This window comes from Lycium barbarum, chromosome 9, assembly GCF_019175385.1.
Source record: "Lycium barbarum isolate Lr01 chromosome 9, ASM1917538v2, whole genome shotgun sequence".
In the NCBI taxonomy this organism is placed as follows: Eukaryota; Viridiplantae; Streptophyta; class Magnoliopsida; order Solanales; family Solanaceae; genus Lycium; species Lycium barbarum.
In genome coordinates, this window is record NC_083345.1 from 107,461,755 (window position 1) to 107,477,176 (window position 15,422).

A 15,422-nucleotide genomic window follows, 5' to 3' on the forward strand; every position below is an offset into this window, starting at 1 on the left:
CTTTCTTTTTCCTCAAGTTGTGCATGGTGCTCGGCTTCAGAGACAAGATTTTTCTTACGCAGTTGCCGGAGTAAGATGTGTGCTTCTGCTTCTCCATCCTTAATTCGTCCTCTCAGGCTAATGCCGGGTTTGATCCTTCCATGTTAGCGGTCAACCGCTCCCAATAGTTGTCATCACATCCAGCTTGGTATCTGTTTGGCTCAATTGACTCTACTTTCATAGTTTCACTCGATTTCCACATGCTTATAACTTCTTTTGCAAAAGGAATTTTTCCCTCATTGTAGTCGGCTCGATAATGATCCATGTCTGCCACTAAAGGTATGTTTTTCTTTCTTCCAGATTGTCTTAAAACTCTCAGTGGGGCATAAGGTTGCAAGCCCCGAAGTCCTATCAAAACTAGAAATGGTACGATCTTCGTACGAAACACCAAATCCTCGAATGGAAACCAACCGAACATCCATTGAATTGAATCCTCGTTCAAACGGCTAAGAAGTCTTACCTACCCTTCTACATAATTTGGCTTTTCAAATGATCTATTAGTCAAAATAGCGCCTGGAACATGCCCAAGAATGTGATTTTCACCCGTCGGCTTTCGAAATGCTATACTTCTGTCGACCTTTTGAAGATGTTCCATCAACCAAATTTGTAAAAGCAAGTTGCATCCCTCAAAATGCTTGTACCCGTGCTTGCAACGTCCTAACGCTTGATATATAACTGCCACGACCATAGGGACCACAATGTAGTATTTCCCGTCAATGCCACCAAATAGAGCTTCTGTTACAGTAATGAGTCGGGTGTGAATATCTCTTGTTGTTCCTTTAGGGAACACCATAGTGCCCAAAAAACACACTGCGAAAGCAAAACATCATTTTTGTTTCCAAGAGTCATACGAGAAAAATTCATCTTGATGATTGGTGAAACTTTGTTGATAGCCAAATCTATGATACAAGTAGTCAAATGGTAACGTGGACCCTTGTAAACATTCTACGCCTTTACCCTTCCTGAATCCGAAACTATCAACAAATTCTTTTGGTAAAGGTTCCTTTGGAATAATCATGCCGCAATTTTGCCATTTTTCTTCTTATGTAATAAAGCTGCATTTTCCACAGAGCCACCTATTTCCTCTAACAATAGAGTCATTTCATTGTTGCCGAATCTAAACACGACTCTCTTCTCATCCCAAAACACAGTTGCTGCTTCGATGATATCTCTACATGGTTGAATATCCATTAAAGACGGTAAGTGTCCCAGTGCTCCACGTACCACCCGTTGTCCGTAGTCCCCCAAATCAATCCACCATGCCTTTAGTTGAGGAGGAATGCTCAAGACCATGCTAAACCTTGGGTATATATTGTGTTGACTCATGGCTACCTGCGCTCACAAATGGTTAGTTCTACCCATTACCCTTCTAAGTAGCACATGGTCCACATAATATACATGCTTATCCTTCAAACCAATGCACATAACGTGATAACCGTCGTTCGGGGTGATACACCCACTCGGACATTTGGACGAGGTTGACTAATGGACTTAATACACCTTGGGTATTAAGCCTCCTAAGTTTGTATGATGCATGTCCTTAAAGAGGGTTTTGGTTGAGCTCTATCTTAGGTTGACTAAGAGTTGGTTTCCTATGACACAAGGCTCTCCCAAGTGGACAACTTGGGAGTGGAAAGTCCGTGGCTGTCGACTGCACCGCCGATCGACTAAATCCACAAGATCGATCCAACTAGAGGGTGATTTAGTAGTGCACGGCCGCTGTGAACCGCGAAACCGCTTTAGTGTGTGAATTTGTGTGACTTTTCCAGGAGTGGAGGAAGTATGAACGGAATGACAATTTAAGGAAAGCAATAACATATTATTACATAGAAAATTTCACATAATAAAACAATCACTTAGAAGCACATGATAAAAGCAACAATAAAGGCAAAATAGAGAAAAACATCCAACAAATTAATTATTAACCTAAGTTTATTATGGTTAGAACCTAAGGTCCCCAGTGGAGTCGCCAAGCTGTTATACCCCATTTTAAACGGGTCAAATCGGAGTACAACATATTGGGGATTCCAAATTGTTTATTTTAAGGAGTCGCCACCTAATTGTTTTAACGGTGAATTAGGACACCTAATTATTAACTAAGGTAAAGCTAAACTAAACCTCCATTAATGGTCTGCTTAATTAATATGATTCTAGGTAAGGGTTCTTAATTATCCTAAAGGAAAGGGGTAAGACATCTTTTAAGATCCGTTACATACGGTTACCGACCAAACTTAGGTTAATTAATTAAGGCTAAAAGTGAAAATATAACATTTTAAATATTTAAGAAAATAGCTTGTAAGTGTTGCTAAGGTTATAAATGGAAATATAATAACACTATTTAAAATAAGACTTGTAGAAAATATAATAATTTGCATAAAAGATTTTAGTTATAAGTAAACTAAAGAAAGTGCGGGATTGTGCAACGTTTTATAAATATTTGAAATAATTCAATGGCTAGGTATTAATTGATTTTCGCGGCTTAGGAGTATAGACAAAATAAATAAATAGCTAATGTAAATTTGGAAAATAACTTTATAATCATACTCTTTTCTATGGTTAAATTAGACACTTGGCGAAAATGAAAACTTTGAAACATTGAAAACTTATTTTTTCTTTCAAAGATATACTAAAATACTTCCATTATTATATAGAAATAACGCCCGTTTTCTTTCAAATATATACTAAAATACTTCGAAAATGAATTAAAGTATTTCCGTTATTATATCGGGATAACATCCCAATTAGCCTATCCGATTAAAAGCCCTCCTAGAATCATAAAAATGAACCAAAACGTTTTTGTTGTTATACCGAAATAAAACCCAATTAACCCACTAAGTTAGGTGTTCTAAATAGTCAAATAATCACACATGAACACAAATAAATCAAGCCAAATATAAGATGTTGCTCTAAAATGTAGTAGGCTTTCTCGTTTTCTCCCCCTTTTTATATTGCTTCGGCCCTGGTTGTTTTCCGAGGGGGGAGAAAGAGAGACCCGAATAGAGATTTAATCCCGATCATCCTTGGAATTAGTTTCGGCCGAGCTTAGTGAACTAGGAAACACGAGTGGAGCAATGAAATCGTTTGATCTAGCGGCGAAATCGAGTCTCAAAATGAGACTTCTTGTAGCAACGAGAGTCTCTTATGAAGACTCCATGTGTGCTCCAAGGTGTACATGCAAAAAAGAAGATAAAGATTAGCATAAAGTTCAAGAATTTTAATAAGATAGTGTCATACAACATTCCTAAGTCGAAATAATTTATATACATATATCGAATAGATATACCACACTTAGTAGAATAATCGGGAATGAAAGAGGAAGCCCAAATACGATTATAACAAAGGCAATCAAAAGTGCAAGCCCAAACATAAAGAGGAAAGGCCTGAATCAATATTTAAAGGCACAAGCAAATGAACAGGCCCAATTAAAATGACAATGGTCACAAGGATGAAAGCAGGCCCAAAAACGTGTCAAAGCAACAAAAGAAAAACAAGTAGGCCCAAAATAAAGTAGAGCAGTTTCAATTTTCAGGATAAAATAAATGACTTATGTATACATTATGTATATTTGAATATACGTCGTATATACACATTCATAAGGATGTTTAGAAGGTTAGTATTGGAAAGCTTTTGCCCCCGTCTTCCCGATGTTGCACAAGTTCCAAGGGATTTCATGCATCCCACGCATGGCTAACACCGGCGAGGGTTCAAGCTTAATCCATAATGACCCACTAGACTTCCTTAGCAGTATGTTTTCCTTTAAATATATCAAAGGACATATGCATATACACATTTAAACAATGTAAGTATACTGTAAATAGTGGTAAGCAAACAATCATCCAGACTTAAGACATTCAGACAAATAAACATTGCAGTGATCAACACATACATATACACAAAGGTCATGAAGAAAGTTGGAATAAGGTAAGCAACTACAGGATATAGAAGCATAGTTTGTCAGCACCAAATAGCTTATATATACACGATCACAAAGAGTGCGTAAAAACAAGACACTAAACTAGCATGGTAATCAGCTATACAAACTAAGAAGCTAAACATGGTAGTAGGATAAGCTGCATTAAGCTAAAATGAAATCAAACAATTTAGACATGGTATTAGGCACACAGAACTCTACTAATCGAGTAACAGGATCCAAACTTAATCAAGAGGAATCTGAACAAGCAACTGGGAAGCAAGCATTGTGCTAAACATAACAAGGAACAAATTAAACAAAGAGATAGGAAGTTAATGCCACCCTAAACATGGGAACTGCTAAGCCAAAAAAAAAAAAGGGGGGGGGGGGGGGGGGGGGGACAGCCACACTATATCTAACATGATACTAACCCAGCCAACAAAGAAATAAGAAGTTAATACTACACTAACAAGATAACTAAGCTAAACAAACTAAACGCGATAACCAAGCTAAACAGGACATAAATACCACACTAAACACAGATAACTAAACTAAACTATACTAAACATGATAACTAAACTAAACAGAAGATAAACATTACCCTAAACCATGATAACTAAACTAGACAGGCAATAGAAAATAGACATAGCAAAACCAAATTAAGCAGATAAAGCACTAAAACACACAGAGGAATGTAAATGCAATGATATAAAAGAGAATAGAGGATTACTGATCTTCCTCGTGTGCAGTGAACAGGGTGCGGGGGTCTCGGATCTACGCTCGAACGCGAACGACGCTCGGATCTTTTCGAGTGCAACCCCCACCGAGAATGGAATTGCAATTCCTTTCAAGACTCTCAATACCCTCAAACACAACGAAAAGGAAGAGAATTTAAACTGAGAAAATCAACTAGACTCGGTAGGGACTCTACTTAAAGTGACTTAATTAAACTGGACTAAATTTGGCAAAAAGACTCGATTCCAATTTTTTGTCTCCAGAACCTCTATTCAACAGTGGGATTTTTGATTTTTTTAAGAGCAAGGGTGGCGGCTTCAATTTTCCTCCCCCTATGGATTCTCGAATGCGAATATTTATAGGATACAAGAAGGGTTTCCCAGATTCGAAGTTTTTGGGCTGGATTCGAATTATCTAGGGTTTTTGAAACGAGTAAAAATGGGATCGTTCAAATCTGAACAGATTTTCACGTGGTTTGACTTGGATATTACCTGAAAATGACTCGACCACTTATGGTTTTGAAGATTGTTGCGCGTCCTCGAGCAAAAACGGGATAACCTCTTCTGAAAATGGAGCGTGCGTTACCGTTGCGAGACAAATGCAATAACTCTTTTGCCCGAGATGATGAGGCATCGACTGAGGACGCGAAAAGCTTATGAGATTTAGCCAAAAATGGCCAAAGACAGCTGGGTTGTGTCTGGATTGAAGACGAATCAGCGTTAGGGTTCGTTTGGTTCTGTTGCGTTTGAAGAGAAAATCGTTGTTTTGGGGGAATTAAAAGGATTCTGGGCCGGGTCGGGTCAATTTGGACGGGTAGTGGGCTGGCTGTTGTTTGGACCGAGTGGGCTGAATTAACATTTTGGGCTGCTTATTATTTGGGTGCCAATGGGCTGGTCCGAAAAACATTTGTTGTTGATTGGGTTCGGCTTTGGGCTCCAAACTTAGCTGATGAAAGAACCAATTTGGGCTTCTAAATTTAAATAAAAGACCTTCTTCACTTAATTATGTATTAATGCGTGCTAAAATATTACTTACTATAAAATATATTTATTACTACTCAAATAAAATTATACGATATCGTGATAGCCGTGCGATAATATTTTAAAGTTTAATAGGAAGTAAATGCTATTGTTTAATTGCACAAAAATGACTGCGATGCGTAAGATGTTAAAAGCGATCATGGCGATTGCAATAGTAATAATAATAATAATAATAATAATAATGATGATGATGATGATAATGATAATAGTAGTAGTAATAACGGTAATAAAAAAATGATAATAGCTAATGACTATAGTAGGATAATGAGACGATGATATTAATAAAAAGCTAATAATTGTAGTAAAGTATAAGTAATTATTTCTTAAGTTGCCAAAAATATTAGAAGCGCAAATAAATATTTTGGAAGAAAGGCGGGACAAAATTAGGTGTCAATAAGTATGACTGTTAAGGTATATTTATTAAAAAGGTATAACAGAGGTCAAATATAGTTTATTTTCGATAGTAGAGGGGCAAATATGACCCTTTTCGTATAAAATATTAGAGGGCTAATAAAACATTGTGATCTAATCTTAAATTAATGTGAAAAGGGTCAAATTAAACACCCCACCCCCATTATGAGAAAAGAATCAAATTTACCCTCCGTTATACTTTCGGTTAAAAGATACCCTTACTGTTAACAAAGTGACTCAAATATATTTGCCCAATCCAAAGTGACACTGCCATTTCAGTGACATGGACACACATGACATGTCACCTCACCACCCCGACCCATTTATGCCCTCCCCTCTACTTCTTCTTCCATCACTAGCACCTCTGCTCCTTCCCCAATCAGTGCCACCATGACCACCACCATTAATCTTTATCACTACTAAAAAACTGTTGAAAAACGACTTACTAAAACCGACCTCAGTGCGGTCGGAAAAAAAAAGCGACCTCATGAGGTCGGTATAAGCATGCTTTTAATTTTATAATTTTTTTCTTTAAAAGACCGACTTCCTAAAGTCGGTAATTTAATAATAAATTCCACAAAACACATGACTAACCTCAATAGGTCGCAAAGTTGCCATGCAAAACAATACCGACTACACGAGGTCGGTAAATATTTTTAAAAAATTAAATATATATTTAATTGGGCAACCTCATGTGGTCGGAATTCATAATTAAAAAAAAATCTAAAAACAATTTTTCAATTACCGACCACACGAGGTCGGAACATTTTAATAAAAATAATTAAATTACGGTAACCGACCTCACGAGGTCGCTAAATCAAATTAATATCACATAGCTAACACCACTTTTCCCCATTTTTCATTTCCCCCTCTTTTCATTGCCTCGATTTCAGCCATCGCCGCCCATCGCCCATCGCTCATTGCCCACTGTTTTTTTCCTTTTTGGTCGGTTTTCCAACAATTTTTGTGATTTGTCACAGAATTTTTAAACATATGTCGTTTTTCTTCTCCTAAATATACAAACATCCATACATGCCCTCCTTATTTCATTACCATATAGTACCAATTATTTTTTTCCTCTCCATCTCCGTTTTTAGGGATTCAGTTCCACTACTTTGTTGAGTCAATTTGCTGATTTCGGGATCGACTTTCCATTCTTGATTCCTCAAGTAGATTAATGTGAAATTTCTATGAGATTGTTATTCAGTTCCTAGCCATTTAAGGTATTTATTCTTGACAACTTCCTTTTCTTTTAGGATTAGGTTTTAGTTCTAGGGTTAGGTTTTAACTCTGTTCTGAAGGTTAAGGTCTATTAATGACAGCCCCCCATTCCATTAACATTAGGTTTTAATTCTGTTATGAAGATTTTGATTGATTAAAATGGAAAGTTGGTAAATTTGTTAATTTCTGTGAAGGGGTAATAATTTGATGGACCATTCGATTTACTTTCCATTCTCAGATACTACGCCTGGTGGCTGCAAATTAGCATTGGTAGATTTAGCCACGTTTAATGTGCGAACTTAGCTTGTTTGGATAGTGTCGTACTACTCTATTGAACAGTTAAGGTTAGTACTTCGTACTGCTCTTTTTTATTTCTCATTGGTGGTTAGACCGACTATGTTGTATGGGGCGGAGTGTTGGCCGGTTAAGATCTCTTACGTCCAAAAGATGAAAGTTGCCGAGATGAGAATGTTGAGATGGATGTGTGGCCACACCAGGAGTGACAGGATTAGGAATGAGGATATTCGGGACAAGGTGGGAGTGGCCTCGGTGGAAGACAAGATGCGAGAAGCGAGATTGAGATGGTTTGGGCATGTGAAGAGGAGAGACACAGATGCCTCAGTGCAGAGGTGTGAGAGGTTGGCCATGGATGGTTTCAGACGAGGTAGGGGTAGGCCGAAGAAGTATTGGGGAGAGGTAATTAGACACGACATGGCGCAGTTACGGCTTACCGAGGACATGACCTTAGATAGGAGGGTTTGGAAGACCCAGATTAGGGTAGAAGGCTAGTAGATAGTCTCATTATCCTGTCTTATTAGTAGTCGCATTATCGTAGTATAATTTCTTGTGCTCTGATGTATGCTATTATCTGTTATTTCCTGTGCTTTGATTATTCTATGCTATCTGTGTCGCTTGCGTTATTTCATTTCCATATCGCTTTGAATCTCTTAGCCTTATCTGACCTCTTTTTATGCTTTTGTTTATTGAGTCGAGGGCCTTTCGGAAACAACCGTCCTACCTTGGTAGGAGTAAGGTCTGCGTACACTCTACCCTTCCCAGACCCCACGTTGTGGGATTCCACTGGGTTGTTGTTGTTGTTGCTTAATATGCTCTTTGTTCACTTTCCAATATATGGCACATCATGTTTATTTATCAAATGGTAAATTACTCGTTTCAACTCACTCAATTTTGCTCCACTTTGAACTCTTGGTTTTAGTGCTTTGTTGATGTATGCTAGCAGAGATGGTTGGGTGAAGTAGATTTTAAGCTTTCATTTGTCCGATAATTTATTGTTTTTAGAAGCAGGCTTAGGGTAGCATCCACAGAACTTAAAATAAGGATATTGTGGTAAGTTTGGTTATTTTTTGAAGTTAAAATAAATGTTTTAAATATAAAAATGTACTATATCACCCTCCACATCTTCACTTATTTATCTAAGTTTGCAGGTTAGAGAATAAACTAATTATTTTCCTTCTTGGTTTGAATATAAAAATGACTCCTTCTTGGTTTGAATGATTCCACCCATTGTTTGTGGTTTAGTTCTCTCGTTATTTATCTTTGATGCAGCACTCACCTACTTCGATCTGTGACTTGACTGACACTAAGATTAGTGATACAAGCATCTCTCCAGCTTTCACCCCATTTGGTGTTTATGTGTTCCCTTGCATAGCAAAGACCTGCAAAACAGAAAACTGAGTTAGTAAAAATTACCACCATGTTCTCTTCCAATAGGATTTAAAGCATTTAGCAGCAACCCAAAACAACAAGTATGTCACACCACTTCTACAAATTCCATTCTGTGCGATATATTTTAATGTTTAAATTAAACATTGAATTTGTGTATTAACAATTTCAAATCTTGTGTAATTTATGTAGATGGAATCTCGTAGTTGGATGTATACTAGAACAAATGACGGTAGAGGGGGGATGAGGCACGAATTTATGGACGGTGTCGTTGCCTTTGTTGAATATGCAATGACACTTGAACCTTTTATAATCGAAGGCTTGGTTAGGTGTCCTTGTGAGAAATGTGCATGTTGGAATTATGAGACACCAGAGATTGTTAGGCTTCATCTCTATACTCACGACTTTCAATTAAATTATACAATATGGACTAGTCATGGAGAAACGAACACTAGTCTGGGAGGATTTCAAAACTTTGTTGTTGGTGAAAGTAGTAGGGCAGCGGAACCTGATGTCCAAAATTATAGAATGCACGACATGATTCAGGATGCTTATGGGATGCATTCCGATTTTGAATCCGGTAACAATGTTGAACAAGATCCTAATGAGGAAGCTAGTCGTTTTTTTGAATAGTTGAAAGATGCTAGTCGGCCATTGTGTGGCGGGAGTCCCCACTCTCAGTTGTCTATTGCTGTTAGATTAATAAGTATTAAAGCAGATTGGAATGTTCCTCAAAGGGCAATGGATGCTGTGATTAGCCTTATACGTGAATTAGTTTACCCGAATCTACAGATACCTGTTAACTACTACAAGACAAAGAGATTGGTGTCAAAGTTAGGACTCTCGTCCTACAGAATTGATTGTTGTAAAAATGGATGCATGTTATACTATAAGGATGACGTCGGTCTAGAATCTTGTAAGTTTTGTGGAAAAGCTCGTTTTAAGCGAGCTCGTAGCGGGAAGAGAGTTGCTTTTAAGGCGATGCTTTGCTTACCTCTTATACCAAGGTTAAAGAGGTTGTACAGGGTTGTTTCACGGACTCGCCAACTTGGGGCAAGATGGAACCAGACCAGAAGAGACAGATCTGTTTAACCTTTAAGGTATATGAATTTATTATTTTTATTCAAATAATGGGTAAGGGTGTTTTCCTTTTGAGTTTACTGTTGCTAGATATTCTTTGATCGCTGAAGGTTTTTATGATTCATGAACGAAATATAGGCGAGTCAAGTTATTTTAGTGAGGTGCTAGCTGACAAAAGACTTTAGGGTTCATCTCAACGTTATGCTTAGTGTATTTTAATGTTTCGATTCAAGCAAAATAGCATGTCTACACTTCGTGTTTACTAAATTGCTACTCTTCAATAATTAATCAACTGAGCCTCAAACCAAAACAAGTTGATGTAGATTCAAGGAATGGAAAATAAGCAAGTATAGATAATTAAAGCTTGTTATCAACTAAGCTAATTAGAAAGGAGATTTATACCTTTAAAGACAACAATCGACAAATTTATCATTCACGATAGCTCCCTCTATGAAGGAAAAACCTTAAGTGATTCTTTGTGAACCACAGTTTCTCCACCACTTGATATGCAACGGAGATCAAGAACTTCTTCGGCTTTGTAATTTCAGCGCTTCTTGATTGTAATTCCTCTTGTTGAAAGTCCTAAGAAAAATTGGCGAATTGACTATGCTGCTGTTCTTGCAATGCCACAACCTTTGTAGAATGTGGAACTTGTTTCAAGATTCGGTCTTTACACAATGAACAAACGACACAATTTGCAGTTTCAAACAACTCTTCACATTTGCGATCATAACATTTTCTTTTATAAAACACAATGATTTAGCCATATTGTTATTTCTTTTATAAAACACAATGATTTAGCCATATTGTTATTTCTTTTATGATCGCGCGAAGCGCGGGTAGATTTACTAGTTTACTATAATATTGATTGATTCATTATTAATAAACTAATTACTATTCATTGCAGAGAAAGTGTTTCTGGCTCCCGGAACATAAAGCTCATGTCGCCCAAAACTTCGAGAAAAAAGTAGGGCAGCTGCTAAAGGGTGCATTAGGAAGGGTTCGTGAAGACCAAGCGAAGCCTGATTGGATCCGGCCGGAGGCCTATAACAAGCTATTGTAGTACTGGGCATCTGATGAATTTAAGAAACAAAGTGAAACAGGGAAGAAGGCCAGAAATTCTACGAAGGGTGGCTCCCTACACACTAGTGGGGCTAAGAGCCAAGCGGCCATGAGGAAGGAGCTGGTATTTTTCCTTTAGTCCTATTGTAGGATAATCAATTTATTTCATTTTATTTATTAATTACTCAATTATTCTTTTTGCAGGAACTCAAAGAAAAGAGGATATTGCCTCAAGATGAGGCATTTAGAATCACTCACGTGAAGAAGAAGAAAAACAGTCAAGAACCAGACAAATGGGTTGAGGAACGGGCTAAGCAGTCCTACGTAAGTTTAATTGAATTTCTTTTTCTACTATGTGTTGGTTCTGCTTGTATTAGTGACCTTGTTCAAGATATCCAAGGTGAGTTCTACCAAATTAGCTAAAAGCCAAAAGAAAAAAGAAAAACAACATGATTTCTGCTATACCAAATTAGTGACCTTGTTCAAGACCTTGTATGTATTTTGACTTGTTATCATCAAAAAATTCGAGTGAAGCGTTGTGAAGTGTTCAGCTCACAAACTTTTCAAAGATCTTGGAGACTAGAAGCTGTGCAACTTTGGGCGGAAGCTAGAACAATTTACTACTGTACTATTTCTGCTGCTGCTACTACTGTTATTGCGACCACTTGTGTAGAGTATTGTTATGATAGGAAATGGTATTTTGGCATTTTAGAGAAGAGAGTTAATGTTATGATGGAGTAAATAGAAAGCAGGCAAGACTTCCAGTTCAAAAAAATAATTAAATAGAAAGCAGGCAATACTTCTAATTCAAAAAATAAATAAATGGAAAGCAGGTAAGAGTATAGCCTTTTGGAAATAGAAGACGAAGCTGAAGGAGATACTTGCATGATAACTTCAAACTCAAACTATTAAGGGAATTTTAAAAGTATTGCTTGCCAAGTTTCCATAGATGGACGAGTCAAATCTATGTGGGGAAAGGCGCATTGAGTAGTATTTGGTGTCTCAATTTATTCCCATAAAACTATATCTTTTGGTGATTTATGAGCAACATTCAGTTAGAAATCTACCCCCTTTGCTATTTATGTGTTATAACTCATTGGTTGAGTTTCCTCAGCGCTATTCTGATGTTCTGTAGGACTCAAGGCTGATATAGTTTACAATATGATAAAAAACATTCTGTTATACAATATGATATTAATTGCTAGTTCAATTGCTAGTTCTTCTTTTTGTAACTTTTGAAAGAGGTCTTTTTCTTTGTTCGAGTTGCTACACATATCAACACCAAACGGATCAGAACGAATTTATAGGCACATTGCTTTAGCTAACTTGCATTTTCTTTAAGCAACGTCCACTAATAAATTCCTGAAGTGTAACCTGCTGCTGCCACTAAATTTCTATCCATACTAGAGTCACTGCACTTTCTATCTATTAGTACTTCCAGTAGCAATTCTCAAAAAACCAGCAAAACCAGAACTTTTGCTCTGCATCTTTCCTTGTGACTTTGCACAGTACTTAGTGAAAACCAGCAAAATTGGTCTGATGCATGTCTGAGAAAAACCAGCAACAGTACAAGTGAGTTGCTGCTATCTGCAGCAGTTGTAAGTCCTGCAATATTAAACCAGGTATCCATAAAGTTTCCAATATTACCCTTGATATATCCTGCAGTCCTGATTTCCATACCAACTGCTGTAGCAACAAAATGATGAATGACTACATTGCATTGCTATTTTTCAACTACTATAAATAGCAGCCTATTTGACAAGCAGTAATTTGCAGCATCAAACTTCTTCTCAAAAGATATGCTCTGCTACCATTCCTGCTGAGTTCAGATTTGATTTCTACCCCATCTTCTACAAGGCACAAACCATTCTCCATTTATTGTCAACCCCTCAGTAGCATGAGTATAGGATCAGTGATATAAACATCAACAAAGGTAGTACTAGTGACTTTATTTTCTCTTAGAACATCAGTTTCAAAACCTGCAAAAAGGGAAATTATGTCAGTAGAAAAAACTGCATTTAGTTTGTTGCCATGATATGAATACAATCAACGGAACCTTTGTGTGCACTGTTTGATTTGTGTGCTCTATTTGATTCTTTAGCAGTACTGTAGTTGCATTGTAGTTTTGCTTTCGACTCCATTTTCAGATTTTGAGAATAGGGTGCAAGTTCGAAATTGTACTTAGATATGCTTTGATAAAATAGTGTTATATTGGTTTTACCATTTAAACAATTGATTTTCCGTGTTCAATTTCAGATTCAATTTCAACAATCACGGGCTGAGTTATGCCGTAGTCTGCCACCTGGCACAGAGCCTACAGATGAACAGTTGAATTTATTATGGATTGCGACTGTTGGTGGCCCCACTAGGTTTGGCACAAGTTATGGAATGGAAAATAGAGCATTTCGTAAATTCCAGTCGCCCCTGCAAGGCATAGGTTCTTTTAATGATGCCGGGTCATCGGATAGAGCGAGTGTTATGGCCATGAAGCAGAAGATTCTTGAGCTATCTATGCAGTTACAGGCCTTGAAGGCTAGGGATAGGCGGAGGGACGAGTAGCTACAGGCTGCAGAGGATAGGGAGAGACGGAGGGACGAGCAATTTGCGGGTAAGAAAGCTCAATTAGACTTATTACTTTCTTCGAGGGGAATTCCCCCTTGTTCTGATGACGCTCGTAGCTCCAAGCGTCGATTTCCCCATTCTCAATCTAGGGCACGACATCGAGAGGTTGGTCAAGAACTGGGACTTGTAGATGAGCCAAGTAGTGGTGATGATGATGGGGAGCACGTGTCAAACATAGAACGACATGGTTGAATTTTATGTATCTTACGCACTTATAAATTTTTTGGTGGATTTGTAAAAATGTGAAAATGTTTGGTGGATGTTTAGTTTGATGTTGTAGACTAACTTAGTGTAGACTAGTATAAGTATAATGTTTTGTGAATGTTTGTAAAGGTTGAAGTAGTTTAATGTTTTTTGTGAATGTTGAATTACATTTTGATTCAACTTTGAAGTAGTTTCGAGTTGAATTTGATGTAGTGCGGGTTGTAGCATATTATTATATGTGCTTGTTGGCAGCTATTTGAGCTGGTTTTAGCTAAATACAGAACTGGTTTGCATTGTTGGCAGGTGGGCAGTGGCAAAAGTAGCAGAATGCTGCCAATTTTTTTTTTTTTTTTTTGCAGAAAACTGACCTCATAAGGTCGGTTATTTTAATTTCATTTTCCAGATTTTAAAGAAACCGACCTCATGTAGTCGGTTGTGTTCATATCATTTTGCACATTTTAAAGAAACCGACTACATGAGGTCGGTTGTGTTCATATCAATATCCAGATTTTAAAGAACCCGACTACATGAAGTCGGTTCATGATTGTCATTATTCATAAATTTATAGTTACCGACCTCATGTGGTCGGTAAAAGAAAAATAAATAAATAAAATTTTCAATATACCGACCACATGAGGTCGGTAACTTGAAAAAAAAAAAACAAAAACTCATAATTTACAGACCCCATGTGTTAATATACCGACTACATGTGGTCGGTAATAGAAAAATAAATAAAGAAAATTTTCAATATACCGACCACATGAGGTCGGTAACTTGAAAAAAAAAACTCATATAATTTACAGACCCCATGTGTGCTTATACCGACCGCATGAGGTCGGTATGTTAATTTTCCTTTTTTTGGGATTAATAATGTACTGACCAGGTGTGGTCGCTTTTGTCCGACTTCATGGGGTCGCTAATTATTTGCAACCAGCCCATACCAGACCTACTTTTGTGGTCGGTTTTGAGGTCGCATTTTTTCAGAAACCGACCTTGTGTGGTCGCTTATATCAATTTTTTTTTGGTCGGTTTTCAGTAGTTTTTTAGTAGTGTATTAATCCCTTGATTCCGCAATCTGTTGTCTCATTGTACGAGAAGCTTGTCGACACAACTAATGATCTTGGGGTCTACAAGTAGCCCTGTATCCAAGAATATGGGACAACTACTTTGATATCCACGTAACAAGCGAAGTGAATTTCAAATGCAGAAAGGATTCAGTAACGCATTTCTAGGGATGAAATGTTTATAGGATGATTTCAATATTCACTAAAAGAGCAAAGCTTATAAGAAAAATGTATCTAGTCTTTTAAACAATTCGAACAGATGAATCAGTTAGTAGATTTAACCATTAAGGAAGCCTATCCTTTTTTCCTGTGCAAGTTAGTTTTAACAGCACCAAATTAGAATCTCCATGC

The 15,422-nt window shown here is 37.3% G+C and overlaps 1 protein-coding gene across 5 annotated transcripts; it reads left to right on the forward strand.

Moving 5' to 3' along the window:
- Positions 1 to 6,967: 6,967 nt before the first annotated feature.
- LOC132609302 (uncharacterized) lies at positions 6,968 to 14,282 on the forward strand. Of its 5 annotated transcripts, XR_009570790.1 has the most exons (6): positions 6,968 to 7,358; positions 7,595 to 7,700; positions 9,232 to 10,139; positions 11,027 to 11,305; positions 11,386 to 11,505; positions 13,438 to 14,282. XR_009570790.1 is itself a non-coding variant. In XM_060323213.1 (5 exons), exons 3-5 carry the CDS (start codon positions 11,291 to 11,293, stop codon positions 13,738 to 13,740), a joined length of 438 nt encoding a protein of 145 aa, XP_060179196.1. In that variant the 5' UTR covers positions 6,985 to 7,358; positions 7,595 to 7,700; positions 11,027 to 11,290; the 3' UTR covers positions 13,741 to 14,282. The 5 variants fall into 5 exon arrangements, 3 of the variants coding, with proteins under 3 accessions (XP_060179196.1, XP_060179194.1, XP_060179195.1); XM_060323213.1 differs by lacking the exon at positions 9,232 to 10,139 and having other exon boundaries at positions 6,985 to 7,358; XM_060323211.1 differs by lacking the exon at positions 7,595 to 7,700 and having other exon boundaries at positions 6,985 to 7,358.
- Positions 14,283 to 15,422: the final 1,140 nt, after the last annotated feature.

Excerpts from the sequence above, each read along its gene's own strand:
- LOC132609302 (XM_060323213.1), top strand. Across the intron at positions 11,506-13,437 it reads AACGGGCTAAGCAGTCCTAC|ATTCAATTTCAACAATCACG; the intron begins GTAAGTTTAATT and ends GTTCAATTTCAG.